This window comes from Ctenopharyngodon idella, chromosome 6 (genome assembly GCF_019924925.1).
Source record: "Ctenopharyngodon idella isolate HZGC_01 chromosome 6, HZGC01, whole genome shotgun sequence".
In the NCBI taxonomy this organism is placed as follows: Eukaryota; Metazoa; Chordata; class Actinopteri; order Cypriniformes; family Xenocyprididae; genus Ctenopharyngodon; species Ctenopharyngodon idella.
Genome location: NC_067225.1, coordinates 17,813,299 through 17,838,264, shown reverse-complemented (window position 1 = coordinate 17,838,264; position 24,966 = coordinate 17,813,299). Strand labels below are relative to the sequence as shown.

The 24,966-nt window shown below is 36.3% G+C and overlaps 1 protein-coding gene across 2 annotated transcripts; it reads right to left on the bottom strand.

The window, feature by feature from the left end:
• Positions 1-815: 815 nt before the first annotated feature.
• Positions 816-24,732, bottom strand: sap130a (Sin3A-associated protein a). Of its 2 annotated transcripts, XM_051896963.1 has the most exons (21): positions 24,610-24,732; positions 23,707-23,817; positions 21,800-22,071; positions 20,910-21,074; positions 20,685-20,805; positions 16,400-16,524; positions 15,010-15,134; positions 14,764-14,908; positions 14,134-14,224; positions 13,941-14,042; positions 11,748-11,889; positions 11,322-11,440; positions 10,944-11,228; positions 10,285-10,462; positions 9,982-10,080; positions 7,725-8,077; positions 6,435-6,689; positions 3,657-3,782; positions 3,420-3,523; positions 3,159-3,272; positions 816-1,946 (listed from the first exon to the last, which is right to left on the bottom strand). In XM_051896963.1, the coding sequence occupies exons 2-21, from the start codon at positions 23,801-23,803 to the stop codon at positions 1,788-1,790; spliced, it is 3,177 nt and encodes a 1,058-aa protein (XP_051752923.1). In that variant the 5' UTR covers positions 23,804-23,817; positions 24,610-24,732; the 3' UTR covers positions 816-1,787. The 2 variants fall into 2 exon arrangements, with proteins under 2 accessions (XP_051752923.1, XP_051752924.1); XM_051896964.1 differs by lacking the exon at positions 9,982-10,080.
• Positions 24,733-24,966: the final 234 nt, after the last annotated feature.

The window sequence follows — 24,966 nt, the reverse complement described above, 5'->3', positions numbered from 1 at the left end:
CTCAACGGCATCAAGTGTTTTGAAATACAACATGAACACAATAAGTACATTGTACCTAACATTTTTTAAGTAAGTACATAGTAGTTAAAGACACCTAATAAGTGTGACTAGTTCACTCAACAGAGCTAACATATCCATATCCTTTACATATCCTTGTATAAAATGTATACTAGCAAAGTAAAACAAATGAAACGTATTTGATCAAGATCAGATAAAACTGTTGGACTCTCACAATGCAGGAACGCTACTGTAATATAAGATATCTATATTCAGATTTCACATAATGAAGGTAATTTCCTTTTGTTTGCTACACATTAAACACATTAAGTGCTACACTAAGACATTAAGATGCAGAAATCCCATGTGCTTTGGGGAGAACTAATAATGTTAGATTACCATTATCTAACAAAAAAATTAAATTGTATTAAAAGTAGCTAGTTTTACACTGTTTAACATCAAATCTGTCTGTAATCTCCCTGTAGCTTAATTTAGTGTAATTCATAAACACTACTTTGTAATTTCTGAATGATAAAATGGTAGACATTTTACTACCTTCTCTGCAATATTAGAAACATGTATTTTAACATTTTGGAAACTGTTCTAGGAGTTCACTGAGTACAGTTGAAACAGCAGGCCAGATTTCCTGCTGTATAACTGATCTTTCATTGGTTCGGTTGAAGAAAACAAAGATCCCTAGCAACATACTATAGCTGTGATTATATTCAAAATATAGCAGTCTCATGTACATTAAAATGTTAGTTCTTTCACTTAGGATGTATTGTGAGATGCATTCAGTACCAAATGTACTTGTTAGATGCTTTGTAAACGTATCCAGTTTTACTGCAATAGCACATAATAGAGTACACACAGAAAAATAAAAGAATGAAAAAAATGTACAAAATAACCAAATTATTATTCAAACGCAGAACAACATTCACTTACAGTCTTTAAAACAGCACAAGAAAAAAAAAAAAGACTCAGTGAAACGACGTCACTTCCATTAACAACAATCTTCTTACACTGAAACATAAAACAATCCACACATTCTTATAATATAAATTCACATAATTATACTGATTCTTTCAAGTACACATTTCACTGCTTTGTACTATTATCAGTCACTATAGCGCTTGAATGTTTACAGTGATTAAAAAACAAACAAGAAGGGTTTGGGAAATCATTATCTGGTTAGTACAAGACTATTACCTCATTTTCATTGTGGGCTTAATTTATTGACTAATCTGGGAGTGTTTAACTTTTGTGTTTAACGTATATATAAAAAAAAAAAAATCTCCCAGTTTCACCCATGTTACAAGGCACCAAACATGGAAAGTTCACACACTATTGTGAGTGTGTGTTTGTGTGCAGTGTGTACTGGTGTGAATCAAACTAAATACAGAAGTTACATCTAGCAAACATGACCTTTCTGATCTTAAAAGTCCACTACAGCAAAAGCTTTGCCTCTACAACAACAACAAAAAAAACAACACAACATAATGTTTCTTTTAAAATGAAATATTTAACGAATTTCTTTAGAGGAAAAACAAAAAGCATTGGTTAACCAGGCTGCCTTATACCCAATGGACAGTCTGATGGTCCACAGTAAGCAGCAGTTCCTGTAAAAACAGTTCGATGGTTTACAAATGTCTCTCTCTCTCTCTGAGACTGTAAAAGAAAGTAAATGATTGTGCACAGCATCCTGATAAACCATAACAGATCCAGCTTTTGAAGAGCATTCTTGTGTCCACCAACGTTGAAGAAGAAAGATTAAGACCATGGAGTGGCATCTATGCCCGCTCCTTGCGCTTTAACTTGGAGCTCTTCTTGGGAGTTCCGTTCTTGTTGAGCAGCTTGAGGACTCTGTCCTTATGGTCCAATACTTTCATCATGGTGTCGCGAGCTTCAGTCACCTGATCCATCACGAGCTTGCAGCGTTGCATATTACCCTGGACAGAGTCAGGTCAAAAGGTCATGAATGTATTTCTAGTAAAGGTGCTATGGGTTTTGGTTCAGTTTTCATATGTATTGGACTAATGCCAAAAAATAGTGTGCATACAGTATACATACTAATATATATTATAAATATATATTAGTATGTATAAATAAAGACAATTAAAGGGTTAGTTCACCCAAAAATGAAAATTCTGTCATTAATTACTCACCCTCATGCCGTTCCACACCCATAAGACCTTCGTTCATCTTCGGAACGCAAATTAAGATATTTTTGTTGAAATCCGATGGCTCAGTGAGGCCTGCATAGCCAGCAATGACATTTCCTCTCTCAAGATCCATTAATGTACTAAAAACATATTTAAATCAGTTCATGCGAGTACAGTGGTTCAATATTAATATTTTAAAGCGACGAGAATATTTTTGGTGCGCCAAAAAAACAAAATAACGACTTATATAGTGATGGCCGATTTCAAAACACTGCTTCATGAAGCTTCGGAGCGTTATGAATCTTTTGTGTAGAATCAGCGGTTCGGAGCGCCAAAGTCACGTGATTTCAGCAGTTTGGCGGTTTGACACGCGATCTGAATCATGATTCGACACAAAAGATTCATAACGCTCCCAAGCTTAATGAAGCAGTGTTTTGAAATTGGCCATCACTATATAAGTCGTTATTTTGTTTTTTTGGCGCACCAAAAATATTCTCGTCGCTTTATAATATTAATATTGAACCACTGTACTCGCATGAACTGATTTAAATATGTTTTTAGTAAATTAATGGATCTTGAGAGAGGAAATGTCATTGCTGGCTATGCAGGCCTCACTGAGCCATCGGATTTCAACAAAAATATCTTAATTTGTGTTCCGAAGATGAACGAACGGCATGAGGGTGAGTAATAAATGACATTATTTTCATTCAACTAACCCTTTAAGACAGATTATTGTGGGAGACAAATGTATTTAATGGAATTAAAAAAAATAAATAAATAAAATATACTGTTTGTTTTACTTTCATATTTTCAATTTAAGGAGACCCTTATGTTCTGTTGCATTTTTTTTTTCAGGTTAAAAATATGAACGTATGAGAGGAAGTGTACATTTTAGGTGCTATAGCATTAGTCACCATCCCTTTTAAGGTGTTTTTGGCATCAAGTTAGTGCCCGTTCATTGTAGTTTCCATGTTGGGTAGGAAATGTGGAGATACTAACCTGTATGAGCTCATTAATGCGGTGCAAGTCATCATCAGCTCCAGCTCTCTTCTTTGGGATGAGCCCTTCCTGCAGGGTGGTCAGCCGGCTGTACACGTCATGCTCCAAGTTAGACTGTCAAACAAGAAAGGAATTCATTAAACTGTTACCTATATACAACATTAACTGCCTCAATAACAGGCTGTTGGAATAATATATTTCATGTATAACTCTTATTAAGCCACTTATGGTGGAAATAAAACCCTCAGCTGCAGAACCCACCAGCTGTAGCAGCTGTGCGGCACACAGGTGCACTTTCCAGCCCTGAGCACGACATGCTACTCCTCTCTGATTGGCCATGTCCTGAAGGCTTCCTTTCTTTTCCTCTGCGGAGACAGTAGCAAGATGATGACTTCTTATTTTACATGACCAGATTCAATACTATAAACATTATCAGATAACTTAAAAGGAACAAGAAAACAAGTGTGCACCAAGATAAATCAAAGACCAGGTACCTACCTTTGACTTTGATGTCACTGTACCTCTGGAAGTGGTGATAAGCAGCCTTCCATGGGTTACGGTAATGGCGTAGAAGAGTGAGGGGAGGTCTGGGACGGACTGGCACATAGCGAACACCGTCCTCATCTACAATAATCATTAACATTACAATTGAACAAGTGTACACTCAGTTTGGGGGGTATTACAAATATACACTGCTAAATTATATCATTAGAAAAAGGAAAATAAATAAAGCAACCAAGAGAGACCAAAACATTATCAGCAAGAACACTACTATACCGTTTCTCAGTCTCACAAACAAATAAGTTTTATGCATATTCTCAGTTTCAAAGAATCACAGTATCGTCAACTTGTCGCAATGTGATATGATTGCAGCTACATGCAATTTGTCTGTCCACGCCAGACACAATGCGACTACAAGACATGACAATATCAAACATCACAGCCAATCAGATAAACGGAGTCTCTCTGCAAGCGCACTGCACTCGCAACGTAATGGTTAAAGGGTTAGTTCACCCAAAAATGAAAATTATGTCATTTATTACTCACCCTCATGTCGTTCTACACCTTTAAGACCTTCGTTCATCTTCAGAACACAAATTAAGATATTTTTGATAAAATCCAATGGCTCAGTGAGGCCTGCATTGCCAGCAACAACACTCCCTTTTTCAATGCCCAGAAAGCTACTAAAACGTATTTAAAACAGTTCATGTGACTACAGTGGTTCAACCTTAATGTTATAAAGCGACGAGAATACTTTTTGTGCACCAAAAATAACAAATTAGCAACTTCATTTCACAGTATCTAGTGATGGCCGATTTCAAAACACTGCTTCATGAAGCTTCAAAGCTTTACGAATCATTTGTTTCGATTCAGTGGTTCAGAGCGCCAAAATCACGGGATTTCAGTAAACGAGGCTTCGTTACGTCATAAGCGTTTTGAAACTTCAATAGTTCACGTGAGTTTGGCAGTTTGATACACGCTCCGAACCACTGATTCGAAACAAAAGATTCATAAAGCTTCAAAGCTTCATGAAGCAGTGTTTTGAAATCGCCCATCACTAGATATCGTTGAATAAAGTCATTATTTTGTTATTTCTGGCACACAAAATGTATTCTCGTCGCTTCATAACATTAAGGTTGAACCACTGTATTCACAAACTGTTTTAAATATTGTTAGTAGCTTTCTGGGCATTGAAAAAGGGAGTGTTCTTGCTGACGATGCAGGCCTTACTGAGCCATCGGATTTCATCAAAAATATCTTAAGTTGTGTTCCAAAGATGAACGAAGGTCTTACATGTGTGGAACGATATGAGGGTGAGTTATAAATGGCATAAATTTCATTTTTGGGTGAACTAACCTTTTAAGTACATAATCAAATTCGTAAACATTACACTATTTTAACATTTTTATTAAAAATACATGACTAAACAATCTTTTTCATAGAATAGACTTGTTTGTTCACATTGTGTTAACATTTTGAATGTTCTTGTTTCCTTTATTTTATTTTCAAGATCTAGGGTGAATTATCCATTGTCATTTTCAGTATGGCAATAAAGATCACCCAAAATTATATTCAAACTCACATTAGACACTTTTAACATTAAATAAAGCACATAAACATGACCTGAGATTATCATTGTCATACTTTTTAAGTTGTTCCAGCCACAACGTTGCAGAAATAGAAACTTTCTAAAACAGAACCATCGCGTACCGTCATTGTGGCTGGTTAGAACAAAAACTCTGATTAACATGGAAAAGATACCTTTTATCACACGTCACATCATGTCTAATTAGGACACAGTGTTATTCATAAAGGTGAATATTTGGTGCAAGGATATTCTTGGAAGGAAACAATGGGTTCTATTTACACTGGGTATGATCATTTTCATACCAACAATTCAACTACTGTTTTTTTTTTTGACAGTATAGTCCAAATTGTGACATGTGAAATTTATATAACATTTATAATGCTAAAGTAGGTAGATCAGAATTTCAAGTTCGCATTGACAGATTTATTTTAAATATTAAAAAAATAAATAAATAAATAAATCTGTCAAATTAAAATTCTCATTGCCCCTTAAAAAAAATCCACTTGTTCCAGACAAGCGTTAATATCAAGCACTGCTCTATGGCGCTTATGTCTTTTTTGGCAGAATACAAGTTTCACACATTCTGTATGAATATTTATTATGATTTTTTGTGAAAATTGTTTTATGTTTACTTAAAATCCATTTAATAGATTCATCAGCAATTCAGCATAAGTTTTACTGATACTGGTGTTCATTTTATTGTTTACCATGCCATTAAATAAACATTTAAAGTATAAAATATTTAAAATATTGTCTTTGTATTGTTTCCATGTTAGTTTGGAGATTCTGTGAAAAAATATTTATTACACCTTATTTAATATTACATGCTATTAATCAATTAATTTTTGAAATGGGTTTGAAAAATTTGTTAGCCCTAGTTTTCTCATTTAGCAGAAGGATTAACTGTTTAGTGTAGTTTTCATCATTTTGATGTTTCTGAATTTATGACAACCAAAATGTATTCAAACTGACTGCTCCATGGTGCAGACTGAATGTGTCAATTATTTTTAATGAGTTTACAGTCACATCTTGACCTTTCCAAAAGGGCAGATGCATCACGGTAATCAGCTTCAGTTGCTAATGCAGCATCTAGATATCCATGGATGCGTGTATGTATGTATGTATAGTATGTATATAATAATATAATATATATATATATATATATATATATATATATTTAAGCTCACCAACATATTCTCTAGGTGGAGACTCATGTCTTTCAGGCCTGTTTCCTGGAGCTCGGCTGCTAGCTCTCTCTTCATCTGTGCTGTTGGTCTCCATCATCTCTGTCTCCTCAGTGGAGATCACATGCTGCTGTTTGCGGGGTTTCTTCCTCGGGGAGGCCCCAGGCAGGAGGTCTCCAGGTTGAGCAGATATGGCCAGGGTGGAGGCCTGGGAGGAGAGGGATGGAGCCGGACCCATCGAAGAAGGAGCTAAGGGCACTGCGATAAAGAGAATTCATAAATACGTGGAGTGCCCAAACTCCATCTTTAAAATTTAATTGGACTAGCATTAGAAGCCATTGTAATCAGTCGATGTGATCATATATAGCTTGAATTGGATGTAGAATTGTTTGTAGTGATTAAATAGTGACTGTATAGGAATAGGCAGGGCTTGACAGAGCAAGTATTTCACTTCCATTTGTGAATGAAAATAGATGTGTGCAAACTGTAAAATGTATTACATGTGCGAATAAAAAGTAGGTCCCCACGGCTCCTTAAAAAGTATTAAAATAAGTTTTTTTGTTTTTTTCAAATTTAAGGTCACAAAAAATCTTAAATGGTTTAACAAAAGTCTTATATCACGATTCCTGTTTTATGCCCCCAAATTAACGACATCTTAAAAACTGAGTTGATGTGATTTTAAAGTTCAAAGGCTATGATTTAATGAAATCAAAACACAGTTCCCAATTAATGAATACAATGCATTTATGCCAATGTACTGCTTATGATCTACTGTTGATAAATTATGACTTTATTTGTGTTTGTATTGTAGTATGTTTTAAATTGTTGTAAGAGTGCATACTTTATCTTCCCCATGTTTGAATGAGCAGCTGGTAGTAGTAAAGATATTTCAAAATAAGAGTCCTGTTGTTTTCAGCCTTGTTTATGATGAGAAGTCCCACATTATGCAGAACATTTTTTTTTTTCTGGTTATTATTGGTATTTCAGTTACAAAATAAAGTGTCTCTAGCATTTATTTCAATATTTAGAATATGCATAATTCCATTATTATTAAATGAATACAGTTTGAATGAAGCAGACTTTTTAAAAACAGTGTACCTTTTGTATTCAAATAATTTAAATACTAATTTATTTTTTAAATAATTAACTTTTTAAATATTACATATTTTTTCTTGTAAATGCCCCCTCACGTCCCTTTATTAAGTTCTTTATGTGCTCCTAACTTTTTCCCAAAGAGCACATGTAAGTATCAAACCCTAATAGGTAGATTCTTATTTTGAAAAGTACACCTACCTGCTTGTGAAGTATCCATTGGCTCCATTTCCTGTTTTACTTTAACTTCTGGAAGGGTGGAGCTCAGGGCAGCAGTGCTGCTGGCCGCTGGCTGGGTGGGAGAGGCCACTGCATTGGCCATGGAGGCAGAAACAGGAGGAGTGACAGCCATGGCTGCCGGCAGGGAAGAAAGAACAGCAGTGGGCTGAGGAGGTGTCGGAGCTGGTGGAGCCAGAAGGGTGGGAATGGCCTGTGAATGATGTTGGGCAGGAGTAGACAGCTTCTGCTGCTCACCTCCATGACTCGGAAGAGCCTCTACGGTTGCCATGACTGGAGGCGCCATAGCAACATGAACATCAGATTTGGGCTTCACTCTAATTACAAAAAAGATCAGAACAACATCAAACATTCAGATCTGCTTGCATAAAACCAGTTTTAGACAATGAGATCACATGCATGCAAAAACTGTTAACAGGGTTCCCACTTTTTTCCGAAACAATTTTTCCAGCAGGAAAAATTTATTTATTTATTACAGGTTTATCACACCCAATTTCTTGTAATTTCCAGAAGAAATAACCTCAGATTTTTTCCTCTGAGTGTAATGGATTATCGAAAAAGAAAACATGTAGGGTGAGGTTCTATGCATTGGATTTTGAGATGTGGCCACTGAACTAAAAATGGAGGCAGATGAACGTAAGATTGAAGGGGGCGGGTTCAGGGGTGGAAAGAGGGGTGCTGAATATCTATATCCTGCAACAGTTTTAATTTTGACTGCCAACTTTTTAAAATACATCATTTATCAGTGATAAAATGTATCCACTTCCAAAACAACAGGAAAAGACTATTACAGAGATGAAAAGATGAAAGTTATTTTCAGTACACTCATCACCATTTTAAATTATAATGTATGAAAAAATTGTTTTAAAATCAGTTTTAGGCCTTTACACCGAGCAAGCTATTGTTGCACATAAAATATCAATGTTCAGAACAGTGAAAAGAATACAAAAACCTTTAGAAACTCATATGAGAGTTCAGCATCACACCAGAGATGGGTTAAAAGAGACAGAGATAGCCAATTTCTCAACAAAATGGCACCAGTTTTAGCATTTTGTAATAAAGAATCACTAATATTATCAAACAGTTAACCTCACCTAATGTAAATATAGTAAGCTAACAATGTACAATGCTAACATTGCATAAATCCCAGGAGGCCAATATCAGTGATATCTAGGGGTTAACTGGGATTTCTCAGGCAGAGAAACCTAAAATCCACAAAAGTATACAATACATATTCATTTTTTTACTTAAATTTTGAAATATTATTGTCATTAGAACTTCCCTTGAAATAAAATATTGGTATCTAAATATATTAATTGACCTGTATAATTAATAAAATGCTTTTTTTCTTTCAGATAAATCTCTTTAACTGATATATTATGACCTTTTAATATGATTTGTCTGTTATTATGCATGTATGCCATCATTCAACTTAAATGGGCAACTACATAATTACATAGAATATTTTCATTATTTTATATTAACACAAATGCACATCTCTTTGCAGGGCCACGGTGGTCTCTGCAAATAAGCTGCTCTTATTCTTATTACTGATAAAAACTACTTAATTACAGTAACATGAGCATTTGTAATTGGTTTTTTTCACTCTCCTGGGCAGGTTTAAGCAGACTAAATAAATGGAGTACATCACCAGAGAGAGGTGTACATTACATAAATGTTTGATTAACATTTATGAGGTAAAAAAAAAAAAAAATCATACATATTTTATACAACATATTAAGTATACTTAAAGTGGCATCTGTTCATTAAGCCTACTGGTTACTCCATCTAGATGTATATTACTTTAAGTTGTTTGACCTTAAATGTACATATTTCATTTTTCTAGATGTATATTATGCCATTTAATTATACTAATACCCATTTAATTCTTGTGTGTATTTAGTAAGTAAGTATGCAAGTACCTAGAGCTTCTGGAAACCATACCAAATTACTTGTGTTTTTGTGCACACATGGTGAACAAAGCATATTCTGATTCGGATTTACATGGATTAATTATTCACAAAAAAATCTATAACATGCATTTTGAAAATGTGGAAAATGTTAAGATCTAAATTGTATTTCTTGAGGTTTTCAGGCCTGGAAATCAAACTTTAACCCTGATATCTTCAGGGTATTCAGGACCGTGGGAACCCTGTGTTAAGAGCATTGTCTTTTGTCCTATTCTTATTAGGATAATAAAGGATCTTCAGGCAGGGCTTACCCCGCTGGGCGAGGGGATCCCGACAGCCTTATCCCACTATCCACCCGGCCAGCGTTAGGCTCACTCGGCTGCGCTGGGATCAGACTTTTACGTACTGCCCTAGAAATACACCCCAAAAGTGGTCTCACACTATTTTATCAACATCATCTCTGACTTAAAAAAAAAAAAAAAAAGCGAGCACATTAGATTACTAATGTTACTTACTAAAATTACTTCTCAGGATGCCACTAATGAGGAAGTAATGTAATTGTTCATAATATGATAGATAGTTTGGCTCCTAAGTAAAAAAAAAAGCTGACTCACCCTTCGTTCACAGGTTTCTTGCGAAGGATGCTAGGTCGGGGGGACGAGACAAGTGTGGGTGCACCTGTGCCCGCCCCCTGGGGGTGTGTCTGCACCATTGTAGTGACAGACTGCGTGCCACTGAAAGTGCTTCCGATTGGATTAGTTACAAAAGCAGGACTTTCAGCCAAGATGACACCTGTATAACAAAACAGATTTCATAAAATATTTGTGAGCAAGACAAACATTGAGGAAAAAAAAAAAAAAAAACACTCCTATAAATGTAACTCATAAAAACACTTTTGCTAGAAAATGATGATACAATGATTGGCTTGAGATTTAAACCTATTTTAAATTGTTAAGTCTATTTTAAATCTTAAATGTTTTCCTAGACTATCACAAATCATTTTCACAATTTTGACAAAACCAGCATTTACATCTCCAGAATATGCAAAAAAAAAAAAAAAAAAAAAAGAATAATAATTTTTAATTTAGTGAGTACTGGCCTATTAGGGCAAGTTAAATTTTTTAGCCAGCCCAAGGTGATATTACCTAAAATTTATTTGATTTGGGTATATAAAAAAAAGAATTATTTTACATAATTATTTTACATAACTTTATAATATAATTTTTCGACTCGCAGTTTCCGAATATCTTTAAAAAAGTTCTGCTAAAATTACCTGGCGGTTTTGCTTCTGATTGTGGCTGTTGTGTGGCGACCGGAGCCTGCTGTACGCTCTGTGTGCTGATTGGTGCAGCGGCATGCAGCCCCTGCACTCCTATTGGTGCAGGTTGAATGCCCTGAGCAGTCATAGAGGCTGGCTGGATGTTCTGGGTGCTGATCTGGGCAGATGGCAGGCCGATGCGATCCACCGCCATCAGCTGCATGGGGTTCAAGTGCACAGTGGTGGCCACACCCACACCAGCCTGAGCAGGAAGAGCTGGGCTCTGAGCTGAAGCCGTGACTGAAGAAAACAGCACAGAGTCTGTGTTAGAGGTCTAAGAAACGCTTGGATATTAGCACAAAGTTTCTGGTTGAGCATGTGTGTTGTGTTTACCTGGGTAGGGGCGGATGGTGGAGACAGAGCTGGTGATGGGGGTGTAGGTGTGGGTCAGAGGATAAGGGGATGAGTACTGTGTGGGTAAGAAGTACTGAAACTGCACTGGCACTGACGGCCTAAAGAAAAACACACATGGATAACATGATGCAAGCTTCAATTCAATGATAATTCACGGATTACTTTGGTATAATTGGCTTAATTTAGGGGTGTCCAATCCTGCTCCTGAAGGTCCAAAGTCCTGTAATCCTGAAGACCTTCATTACCTTGGTCCAGGTGCAATTAATTGGGGTTGGAGCTGAACTGTACAGGCCAGTGGTCCTCCAGGAGGAGAACTGGACACCCCTGGGCTACTTCCCCTGGGCTACTTCAAGATTAACTGGCAGAGCTTAACCATCACAGGAAGAATTTTTGCAGTGGTTTCACCTGTTATCGCTGCGGGCTTCCATGTTGACAGGGTTTGGGGAAGAGCGATGACCTGATATGGAAATCAGGTTGGTCCTTTCTCCTGGATACTCTGTCTGGATGCGTGGGGATGTGTGGGCAATGGGCTGAGGAACCACTTTAGCTGGACAGAGCAGAAACATTAAGCAAGAATTAATCAATCAATCAATCAATGGTGTATAGTAGCGTCTGGGTATGCAAGGTATGCATGTGCATATGGGCCTGGACGTATTGGGGCCCACATCCATAAAGCTATGATATCATTCGCTTCATTACTGTGAGGCTTCATTTAAGCACATGCACACACATACACAGAGATCGCACAGCACGCACAGAAACATTCAGGAGTACAAAAGCCTGTGGTCAACACTGCTCGTGACTAAAGTAGCTTCACTACTGAAGCAATACATTATATTTCTCAGCAACGAGGCGGAAGCATTGCTGTAAGAAAGCCCTAACACGCCCCCCTAGTGGTATGTAATATACGCAGCTCATTCAGGCGTGGACGTGCAGAATCGGCAGCTGAATCACGAATATGAATCAGGCTGGCTGGACTGTTTATTCCACTTTGTATATGTTTTCTCCCGTGCGTGAATGATTGCTGGTGAGTTTTCAGGGTGTTTTCATATCGGACTTTGATCCTGAAAATAAGTGTTTTTCCATTGAAGTATGGATACTATGTTCACTTACTGGTTGCATATCGCCCAGTTTGTTCAGTATTTGTTTGAAAATGTTGAATTTGATGACGTTGCATATTTTCTTTGTAATATTGAGCATATGCAACGATCGTGTGATCTGCTTTTCATTGTTTATTTAATTATTTATTAATATAATTAGCACGCAGTTAAACCATGTATGTTAATTAATATATTACTTAATAACTGAATGTTTGTCATTTTACTGATATATTTACAACTGTTTTCCTTGTTTCTCTTCTGTTTATAATAGACCACATGTGTGAAGTAACATATACAAACCTCCTTTGATTAAACAAGTTAAACTGGGATTCCCTCTCCTGTTTCTCTTACCGGAAACACACACACCCCATCTTTGGTACACTACACCTGAACCCCCTGAGCGTCACATACGCTCGTACAATTGCTGTTTTTGAAGTAATTTAACACATAGCTTCACTATTAATAGAGTGAATCTGCATAGAAGAAGGTAATTCACACGCACATCTCTCTCTCATTCATTCAAATAAATGCAATTAATTTTATCTCCGTGTCTGATTTAAAGCGGGCAGAATGCTAGATCTAACGACCTGTAGACAAAATAACTGATGAAAATAACCACCATTTTTACCATTCTAGTCTCCACTTTGCGTCAGGTGGTTCTTTGCCTGCACGTTGTTCATTAAAATTGTTAAATGCACACCTAGCCATGCCACTGAAGGTTGCGTTTTATGTAGCGCTCATTCGTTTACTAAATTTAGTAGGTAACTTGCTCAATATACAGTTTTTGACTATTACTAATACTACTCTTGTGTTGGATCTGGATGGCCTGTTACTTACAGAGATTATGCATTTATCAGGCTACTCAGATGAAAACAATGAGATATAAATGTCCTTTGCAAAGCAGTGTGTATGGTACGTTATTCTCATGATACTATCTATCCATTTATCCATCTGTCCACACTTCCATCCATCCATCCATCCATCCAAACAATTTATCAATCCATAATATCCTTTCATTCATCCATCCATCAGTCAGTATTTATCCATCCATCAATAAAACAATTCATCTATCTCTCTGTAGAGTCAATAAAGGGTCAAACTTTTCTAAACAGTTTCAAAACCTTCAAACAAGACTTTAAGCTAACATTCAAAGTGTGTCTTGACAAATCTGGTTTCTTTGGGGGTTTTTTTTGTTTTGTTTTGTTATATTTTTGAATTTCCTCAACTATGAATTTCATTGAATCTTAATTCTTCATCCTGTTTGCCTCACTACAACAAACATATTCATGGATATGGCAAAATTATCTAGTTAGTTTTGTCACGACTCGCCAAAACATTTTAGCATTGCACTCAGTCTCTCATAAATGCCAGTGTAATTGTGGATTAAAATGATATGAATTGTTGTAGATTGATTCAGAACCTTTAAAGAAAGACTTGCAATGCATTGATAAACAATCTTGAATATTATAAACACCTGTAGAGAATAGGCTGAGCTTACCGACAGGAATAGCAGAGGTGGTCACAGCTGTAGCATGGGAATGAGAGGCCATTGTCATAGTGACAATAGTGCTGCTGGTCATTTGGGTATGTGGTGCAGAGCCTGTTTTGGGGTACACACAGTTTAGACAAAGTTATGAACTGCATGAAAATGTCTTATCTCTGTGGATGAAATATTTGGGGGAAAAAGTTACCTGTAGTGGTGGCAGAAGGAGCACTGTTGGTAGCCAAGATAGGAGCTACAGTGGCAGCGGCAACAGGGGTCACAGTGTTGAAGATCGGCTTCTGCAAACAAAACAAAACACCTCAAAGTTCATAAATAAGTAAAAGAATATTTTGTGGCATTATGTTCCAGTGGAACACCCTATAACCTTTCAATGCATAAGCATCAAATATTCTACTAAAAGACAATCTGGATATGCAGAACTAACTGACTCTATAAATATTTTAAAACAGGAGCTTTCAAACTAGGGTCCAGGGACCTCCAGGGAGCCAAAATAGGGTTAATTTTAGAAAAAAAATATTGCGTTAAAATAATAAATTAAAAATATTTAATTAAGTAATAATTTTTAAGACATGTACCAAATTTTATATTGTTACAGTTTTGTTCTTACTCAGAAGTTGTGAATAATCAATTTTCAGCCTATTGACTGTTTTTCCGATAAGAAATTTAATCAAATCTGTTTTTATTTTTATTTTAAAGAGTTACAACAAACATCCTTTGAAAGGGACTGTAATATTTGGGGATCCTTGGCATCCAAAGATTTGAAAACCCCTGCTTTATACAAATAACTTTAGATCAATAGGTTCATAGTAGGACTGACTTGTGTGATGGTGTGAGGGGGCTGGGCCTTCTGGGCTCCAATAGCTGGGTGGGAGGGGAGGGTGATGCGAGTAGCAGTGTCCCGAGGGGTTGGTGGACGCTGGATGTTGATGGCGGCTGGTGGAGGGTGAATTGTTACTGGTCGCCTAAAAATGCAAATTCAAAATTATTATTGGAATAACACCAAACAATCCTATCATGACACATAGTTATAGTGCTCATCAAAGAGATAGATACAATAATTTACCCATGAACCATTTCTGCAGAGTGTGTGACAGGGGTGTTGATGACTGGGGACTGGGTTCTAGCAGCTGGGATGGGAGCCACCATGGTAGGTAGAACAGCCGTTGAGGTGGTCACCAAAGGTCGAGACTGTGAATACAGACAGAGTGGCTAAATATCAAGAACTCTCAAGAACTAAAGGAAGATGTTGCAGATCGTTCTTTTCACAACTGTGTAAACTGACAGGAACATCAAACAGGACTCAACATTAAGGATGTAAGAATGGTCCGTCAGAACTGTCAGTGCCACCATCGGACCAGTGCTGGGTACAGGGTTCGTACGCATTTCCCATTTCAAAATTCCGTACTTTTCCAAACTCAAATTTTCAAACCTCTCTGTATATTTTTCACACCATATTTAACATAAATGGTTCGTACAAAATTATTTTCAGCATTATATTTGGTATATATTACGGTCATCTGTAAATGTTTTATTTTCTCAGGTTTTTATTTCATTGGTTTTCTTAAAGTGATAACATTCGCTTAAATGATGAGAAGAAACCTAAAACACTTTATAACCTGCAAATATTCACCGCTGACATCAGTTGGATACTGTAAATATGGTTTAATGTTGCACGATCAACAAACATCGAAATACAGCCTTGATGAATTTCAAAAGAGACTTGCTTATGGTAAAGACTTCATGAATTCATTCAGTCGTGTCTGACAATCACTAAATGACAACTTTTGTCATGAAATACTTGTATGACAAATTTATTTTCAGAAATTCTTAATTCATTTATATTTTAGAAAACTGAATAGATGAGGTCCTGAATGATGTTTGTCTTGGAATCATTAGTTGGAACTGAGGTTTCAAAACCATGTTTTGCACTATATGTAACCAAATTATAGCCATCATGGAAATGAAAATGAAAGAATTTGAAATGAAAAAAAAATTATTTATTGCAAATGAAAAACTAAGAGGGTATAGAAAAGGGATGAATAATTTGTTGTAAAATGTTTCTGTAAACAATACTTAATAAATAAAAACAAATTATTTTCTTCCTAAACATGTTGCTAAAAAATTCAATCATTAGTTTTTTTGTGAAAGACTACATGGGAATGTTTACAATGAATAAACAACTTTGTAGTTATGCCAAATTCTAAATTATTTTATTCAGCAAAAATTGAGTGTAAAAAATATTTTGAGAAATTTTTATCCAGTAAAACATGAACAAATGGAAGAGTCATGGGGACTTTGCATATTGTTGTGGACAATGGAGACAAAAAAAAAAAAAGAGACAAAAAAGCTGTGAACCACTGCTCTAAACGTGATATTTACATTAAGTGCTGTTTAGACCAGAGCAGACCGTTGTGTCTAACTGTATGTGATCAGTAATTGTAAAGCATCCGCACCTGAATAGGCTGATGTATAATGTGCTGCACAGCTGCAGGTTGGCTAGGGCCTGCGTTTCCTCCTCCGGCTGGTCTGAGAACAGTAGGGCCTTTAGTGCTGGACATGACAGCTGCAGCAGCTGCGCCTGAAACACCAAACACAGGCACAGATATAACTTTATTACAGTATGCTACAGTTCATGTCAAACAAACACAAACATACCAGAAAATTCACCTCCATCATATAGAGGTGAACTGTGTCATTTCTAGCATAAAACAGCAGTGCAAAACTACAGGCATTAAAAATAATTTTTGCATTTAGCTTAAAACCTCTAGTGAAACAGATATTATCCACTTTAGCATAGGAATGTGCGATTAATTAACAACTAATTTCACTGATGTTGTGTTAAAGTAACAAACCCTGTGTGTATACACAATCCAAATAAAACAACTAAATAGTCCAATGCTAAAAACAGCTGAAAAACAGGTTATATATTTGCTATGCATTTTGTTCATTGTACATGATCCGTTGCATAAAACATAACAAGCATTCATCAAGTCAACGTTAGCCAATATAGTCATATTTAAACAGTGCAGGACCAATAAGATCAAAACTTATAGCCTATTAAGTATAAGTTAGTCAATATTTTATAACTAGAAGTTACATTAACTGAAAATTCTGTGCCATTAACCAAATTTAGAAAGCATTGGTGAATTCAAAATACTTCCTGTCATTTTGACAGAAAAAAAACAAAACAAGAATGATCAATTTAAACCTAGCATATCATGTCAATTTTAATTTTACAATTATCATTGTAACATGGTAAAAAGACCAATATGCCTACATGATACAAATTGAATAATATTTTATATTTAATAAATTATTTTTTAATAAATAAATTATTTTTTTGCATTAAAATGAAAGTAAATGTGGAAAACTTTAAAGGCACAGTATGTAAGTTTCACTTCTAGGTTGCTTCTTCAAAACAATAACAAAGGCGTAGCTTGATGATGTCGTAAATGAGCGTGGAATCATGGGAGTTGTCATCTTCACCGCCACAGCCAATGGAAAGCAATCCGACAGGAATGAGGCAGAAATCATGTTCAAGGATAGCTAATGTATTCATGTTTTATTAATGTTACTGTGGTATGAAACAGGGTGGGGCCCAGAGCAGAACAAGGCCAGTGGAGGGAACGCTAATGAGAGACACCTGCGAGACACACCGCCCTTGAGTCCCATGAAGCAGTTCCGAAAGATATAAGAAGGAATGTCGGCAGTCAAGGGTGAGAGAGGACCAGGTCTGGGATATTTTACATTGCTGTTTTTATTATGCTTATATGCCATAGTTGGCTGCTGCTGCTCCTTTCATTATGTTGTTTGTCTATCACAATTAAAGTTATGTTTAATGTTTGTTGGTTCCCGCTTCTCTTCCATGAACTTGAACTTTGTTACAGTAATGTTTGATCACTTAAATTCACATTATTTTCTCTCATTCTAATGAAATAGCTGCGAATGCTGAATCACTTGCGCATTAAAATTGTGGGGTAACGCAACACTGTTTTACTTGGTCAAAACAATCATACTAAAATACATTCGATTGTATTGAAAGTTATGTTATAATGTTACTCTGTGCATTTGCTCGGTGGCTGGTATGAGACATTTGTTGCACACTGCAGTAAGCTAGATCCATATTAGAATATAATTAATAAAAGCTGGATGACGTGTGTTGCCAAAGGCATTCAGTTAATTTTAAAATATAATGTATGGAGGAGAAAATGTTGTATTACTGTTACTACAAATAAGCTCTTTCTGATTATGCTGTTAGCCACTGGACAAAATAGCATCGTCTCGGAGGCATGGTACTACAAACATGTTACCTGTGGTAAATCAAGAAAACAAGAGATTCAAACAATAAGACTAACCGTGTTGAGCTATATAAGAATGACTAATTCTCTGTAGATAAAGGTATCCAAACAGTTGCTCACCTGTTTGATAAAACGCATGATATATTAAAGTGTCTTTAGTTTTTCCATGGTTTTTATGGAAGTAGGGCAAGAAATCGAGAGTAACGCAGATACAACATCATTGACACTCGACGCAATGACATAGGCCATTACATTAGGGTTACAGTATGCCAGGGACTGGTTAAATATAGGTATATATTTTATTTCAACTGGTACGATATCATGATTGCTCATTTTGGTACTTGATACGCTGCTGTTCTGAAGTTCACCGCTAGGCAACAGTGTGCTACACAAACTGACGCGAAACAGTCAAAGGTGACAACATAGAGGAACAAAATGGATAAAACAGGTGAATCTCACTCAAAACGCCCAAAACTAATTAATAAAAAGGGCAGAAGCAGTGAAATTTGGAATTACTTTGCTTATAAAACTAATGAAAAAGGTGAAACAGACCTTACCACATTAGTCTGCAAGCTTGCCTCAGGAGGCAACACATCAAACCTTGCCAAGCATCTGTCACTTGCCCATCCTGACTTGTACAAGGAGTTAAGAGATTGACAGGTGAGTGCATCATTTCCAACGATCTAATTTAGACTTTTACTTACGTTTAACACTGATCAACGCACATACATAAGAGCGTTTTATTTAAATAACACAAAAGCTCCAGCTCATGCATTTTCTTTCTCAACTGTTTACATTCACTTAAGATATAACCAACTGCGTTTACATGAATACTCATCAAGACGGACATTTTGACAATTTTGTGTGTATTTGACTATTTAAGCACAATAAGCTATGAAAAAGGAACTAAATTTGGAACACGTGAGCTCTTTGAGAGGCGCTTTTATGTTGAGCACTGTGGGTATAAGCGCAAAGAAAACATCTCTCAAAGAGCGCGCAAGTACTACTGAATGATATAAAATCACTTGCATGTTTAGACTGGCAGGGCTTAAAAGAAGTGGACAAGTGACATTTCCATGTGCTGTCCCGAAACGTGAGTGGAAGTGTTGTATCGCAGCATGCTTATAGTGCAGACACAATGTCATTTGAAGCCAGAAGCCATTCGCTCATTTTGAGAGATAGAGAGAGGGGAGACGCGGCACTGCTGATTCACTCATGCTGTTTGAGAAATTACTTCTCACAAAAAAAGTTACGCGCAATACTTGCAATCCTGCGCTAAAGTCCAGACCCTGTATGGTATCAATTTAATATCGATACTACGGTATTAGATTGCAGTACCGTACCAAAGCCAAAATTGTGGTATCAAGCCAACCCTACATTACACTGATTAAGATCGTGAATTTCTCTGGATTTAAACATTGTTGGAAACATTTGAGATAATCCAAGTACACAATTGAACAAAATATATAACACTGTGCTAGTGGTTTTTGGATATTTTAATGCAAAAATCTTACATATTGTGCCTTTAATGGGAAACAACCAACTAGTATTTCCAATGTCAACCAACATCAGCAGTTCCATTTAGTAGGTGTGTGACAATACACTTAGCTCACGAGAAGAGATGATACACGATATTGGGTTCACGAGAACAAGACGAGAAGATATTTTAACACTATTTTGAAGAAATCTTCAATGACGAAATATATGACTTGAACAATAGTCTTTTATTTGACTGAAAGTCACAAAATGCAAAACAATGCAGGTGCATTTTGAAATGTTTTGAAACTAATCATCTTCTAATGAATGTCACTTCAGGTCTACTTTTTAAGTATGAATTATCATATGCAGTAAAAGACTATAATGCAAGCACCGTAAAAAGTTTTGCCACAAACTCAACTCCATCATACTGATACTGTGAGACATTTTCATCTCGATGAGAAATATCATCATGTTTTAATATTGCAAGATCTCGTGGCACAAATTCATCACACTCCTACCATTTTTTCAAGTATTTGTGCACATGCCTACTTCAGCTTTAACCCTGCAAGATTTCAGTGAAAAATTGTAAACCAAGACATTAAAGGGATAGTTCTCCCAAAAATGAAAATGCATTCATCATTTACTCACCTTCATATCATTCCGAACCTGTATGAATTACTTTCTTCAGTGGAACACAAAAGATGATATTTTGAAAAACGCTGGAATCCGAACATTTTTGCTTACCATTGATTACCACTGTCTAACATAGACAACAACAACAAAAAACCACTGAAAAAAAAATATATTTCTTTACTTTTTGTTCCACAAAAAAAGAAAGTCATACAGGTTTGAAACCACATTGGGGGAGGAGGTGGGGTGATAGAATTGATAGAATTTCCAATTGTGGGTGAACTATTCCTTTAAGCAACAATGTCAGAGGTGTATGAATAAAATCACTGACCTCTGGGCAGATGGGAAGTAAAAGTGTGGGGAGGAGCAGGAGATCCAATCTGTAGCGCAGGTGCACTGCCCCTGAAGATCTGCACGTTAGTGGCCATAAGATGATGCAGGTTACTCTGTCCCTGGAGAAACATTAGTCATCTCAAAACCTTTGTTACATTAAGCACACTATGTATAATCTAAAGAAACCTGACTAGAAGCAGCTCATAGAGGATAGTGCCTATACCTGCTGACCACTGATAGTTGCCACTGGTATAGAGGCTGGAGCAATGCTGCTCTCAAGAGGAACGGTGATATGTCCAGACACTTTGGCTGGAACAGGAATATGCCCTTGGCTAACAGCCGGAGCAGGTGCTATAAGACGACTAGGCATAGGCGACTTCATGGCAGCCTGGAGAATTAACAAAAAATATCATTTGTGGGTTCAGGGAGCCTAAAAGTTGACATTTGTCTGGCCATTAGGATCACCTCAAATGTCAAACCTAATGGTTTTCTTCACACATCATATAGCATATTTCACCTCAAGCATTTTTTTAATGACATTACTTTCACTTTGTTAAACAAGTATACTAACTTTTGGAAAACTTTTTAGTAACAAAATTGTTCAGTGTGGTGGAAATTACTCCACAATTTTGTGAAAGCTAGAATTTCTGAAAATTATATAAATTATTTTCAAATATTAAATATGCCACAATACAATGCAATGCATAAATGTGACAATATGTAATATTAAAAATGGATTGTGATTTATTATTGTCTCTCAGTTCTGAACAACAAAAAGTTTGAACACCAGAGAGAGCTATCAAGGTAGTTGATGTAACATAACATTTGATGGTCTTCTAGATAATTTCAAATGTCTGATTTCATCATATAGATCTACATCATGTTAGATAAGCATTTAATGTTTTCGCCATGCCTGGTATCCCCATAATCAAGGTACTCTACCCTTTAAATTGTTTCACGTTGTTGTTTTCAAGTTGGAAAGGATTCAAAACACGAGAAAGTAGTTATCAATCAATCCAATTGTTAAAATGCACCAGCATTGCTTTACACAAGCACATAAATTGTTAATATTTTGACAAAATCACAAGATGAAAGAAAGCGAAAATAAATTACCTTTACAGAGGCCTCACCGACGCTTGACTGCTGGCCCTGCAGTAGATGGACTGATGGGGCGGTCACAGTTACCGGAGGGCTGGGCTGGATAGGCACATGCTGGGGCAGAGCAGGAGGCTGGCCGAGGGCTTGGACCTGTGGGTAGGGCCTGACCACCACCGTCTCCTGCTTATCATCACGGAACGATGCAATTCCACCAGCGCTGCCACTGCTGCTGCCAGGTGGAGGATCCTGAGAGTGATCCACTTCAAGCCTGCTGTCCTCACTGCCTACTGTAACACAATATTCACCACATTATGCCATGCCTATTGGACTGTCAAAAATACTGGTACTTCAGTACTAAGTTGATGCTAATAAAAAGATCATTACAGACCAACATGGTCACATGTTTCACCGTGGTTCTTCGTGTCAATCACAACTCAGACACTAATATCACTAATTTTGACACTGCATCAACTTTAAATTGCTCAAAAAAAAAAAAAAAAAAAAAAAAAATTGACCACTTTCTCCTTAAAGGGTTAGTTCACCCAAAAATGAAAATTATATCATCATTTATTCACCCTCATTTCATTCCAAACCCATAAGACTTTCATTCATCTTCGAAACACAAATGAAGATACTTTTAATGAAACTTAAGGGGTGTCGAATGAATTGAGCATTTTTTTCTTCTGAAGAGACATGATTGCTTTATATGATGAACAGATTTAAATTTTCCTTTTCATTTACATCTAAACAACACATACATACACATACATAAAGCCATTCACATGATGCATAGCATGTGACGTACACACATACGAGCGAGCTTCTGTGTTTACCATGTGATGCGCTCTATGTGTGTGTTTATACGTGAATAAAAGCCTGAAAAATGAATCTGCACATCATATAAAGCGATCATAACGGCGAAAATGGGTTGACACATTTACATGACCACACGCAATGTCAGCTTTTTATGCATAATCGGGTTAAGAACATGCGTGTAAACACACTCATTGCCTGAAGCAAGGCAACAAGTCAGCTGCCTAAGCTTTTGGATGCAGCACACAAGACTAGTAATGCACATTAACAAGAAAAATGCGGTTAATTTTGATTTCATGCAGCCTTTAAATTATGTTCAATGCTCCAAAAAAATGTATGTTAGGGTTTTATGACCCTTTATCGTATACACAGTAGATTTGTAAATGTAAAGGGACAAGAAGAAAGAAATATTGAGTCTCTGCATCAGACCACAGGGAAAAAAAACTTCACTAAGAAGAAACGTAATTAGTATTTAAAGTCGCATAAAATCAAAGTGGTGATCATCTTTTCTTTCAAATTGTGATGTAAATCTGAATGGAACTGCTTCTCAAATGTAGGGCAGGACTTGATTTTGTCCATGGGGAATTGATTGGCATTTGCCAGTTGCTAATTGGAGGGATCATTGCCCAGCCTCGTGCCGTTGCACACGTCATCAGAAAAAAATATGTAGTTGCAAAAGGAAGTGAAAGATAATGTTTTTGATTAAAGTCGCATTTTAGTCTTTTCTTTCCTATTGTGATGAAAAAAAAGCTTCTCGAACAAGAAAAAAAATGTAGGACGGGACTTGATTTTGTCCATTGGGAATTGATTGGATTGTTGTCATTTGCTATTGCTACAATCTCATGTGAGTGACAGGTTGTTATTTTGATTAAAGATTATGAGGGTACATGATTTTTTAAAAATTAATAAATAATAAACCCTGCAATATTCAATTAAGAAATGTCAATTTTGATTTCATGGTAACTTCAGCTTTTGTATCAAGTTTTTTTTTTTTTTTTCTTTGTCAACACTATATTACTTGTTCCTGCAGTACCAACTAATGGAATGTTGGTATAGTGACAACTTCATCTCAAATCAAATGATCTGGACTGGTAGTATCACAATCCTACCTGATTGTGTCCCTAGAACGCTGCTGTCAGTAGAAGTCTGACCAGGTCCGGCCCCAGGAGGAGGCACCACAGCCCTAGGAAACTGCTGAGAACTCATCTTCTGTGTATTAGCTGTGAGGAAAGTTAAACAGGTTTAATATCTTATTGTATTTAAGTGCAAGAGAAAAATATCACAATTCGAAAATAACTATAGACAGTGTGCTTTAGAGCAGAGGTGTGAAATCCTGCTCATGCATGGCCACTAGTGTCCAGCAGAGTTTACTTCCAACTATACTCTAACCTCCCTGTACTTTTCAAGCAATCTGAAAGACCTAACGTTAGATTCGATGATTCTGGTATGTCTAATTACGGCTGCATCTAAAATGCACGAGGGTTGCCTCATTCAAGAACAGGGTTTGAGAGTTTAGTATGGAACATGTATAATGACACAGACCACAGGAATTACTTGCAAACAAAACACATGAACGAATTAAACAAACAACAAACTACGATCGATGCACTACACAGGCAACACATTAATCTCCATTCGCTCTTATTAATTAAAAAAAATCTTTAAATATTCTTATGTTTATGGCGTGATAAACACTAGCTGATGTCAAACCTGTCACTTTCGGTGCTTTAATGTTTACTTCACGAAATTGAACATGTTACGCGAGTAAATCATACTAACAGTGAACAAGACATGATAACAGAGTAGGCTAAATGTTACAGATCAAAACAGTGGCGCTATTTTTCACTGTTCCAGTGCTGGTTGACAAAAGCTCATTTGAATCTGTTTATAAAGTGCAGGTTATCTACAGGATGTGCCATCGTTGTTGCATGATAACAATATGTAAATGTACTACAAACATAAATATGACCTATAAAAAGAAATAAAAAAATAAAACACATTGTAAATACTACCGTGTCTCTGTTGCTATTCCCACTCCATAGTGTGAACACTGCATCAACCAAAAAGCACGAAATGGCGGACCGGCGCAAACGATTTCAAAATAAAATCCCATATGAACCGCACCAGTATGCACATTTATATTTATTTATTTATTTATTTTAATTTAGTTTTTGTCTTCTTATCTTTTTTCCTCTCTATTTATTTTTTGTCTTTGTAAATCCGTAATTTTCTCTGCTGTTTGTGTATGCGTGTGGCCTTGAGAGACCTTTTTAACAACACGCAAACAGCATCAACTAGTGATTGTACTGGTGCAAGAGGACATAATCTTACCTGAAAAAATAATACATGTAAGTAAATATTTAAATAAT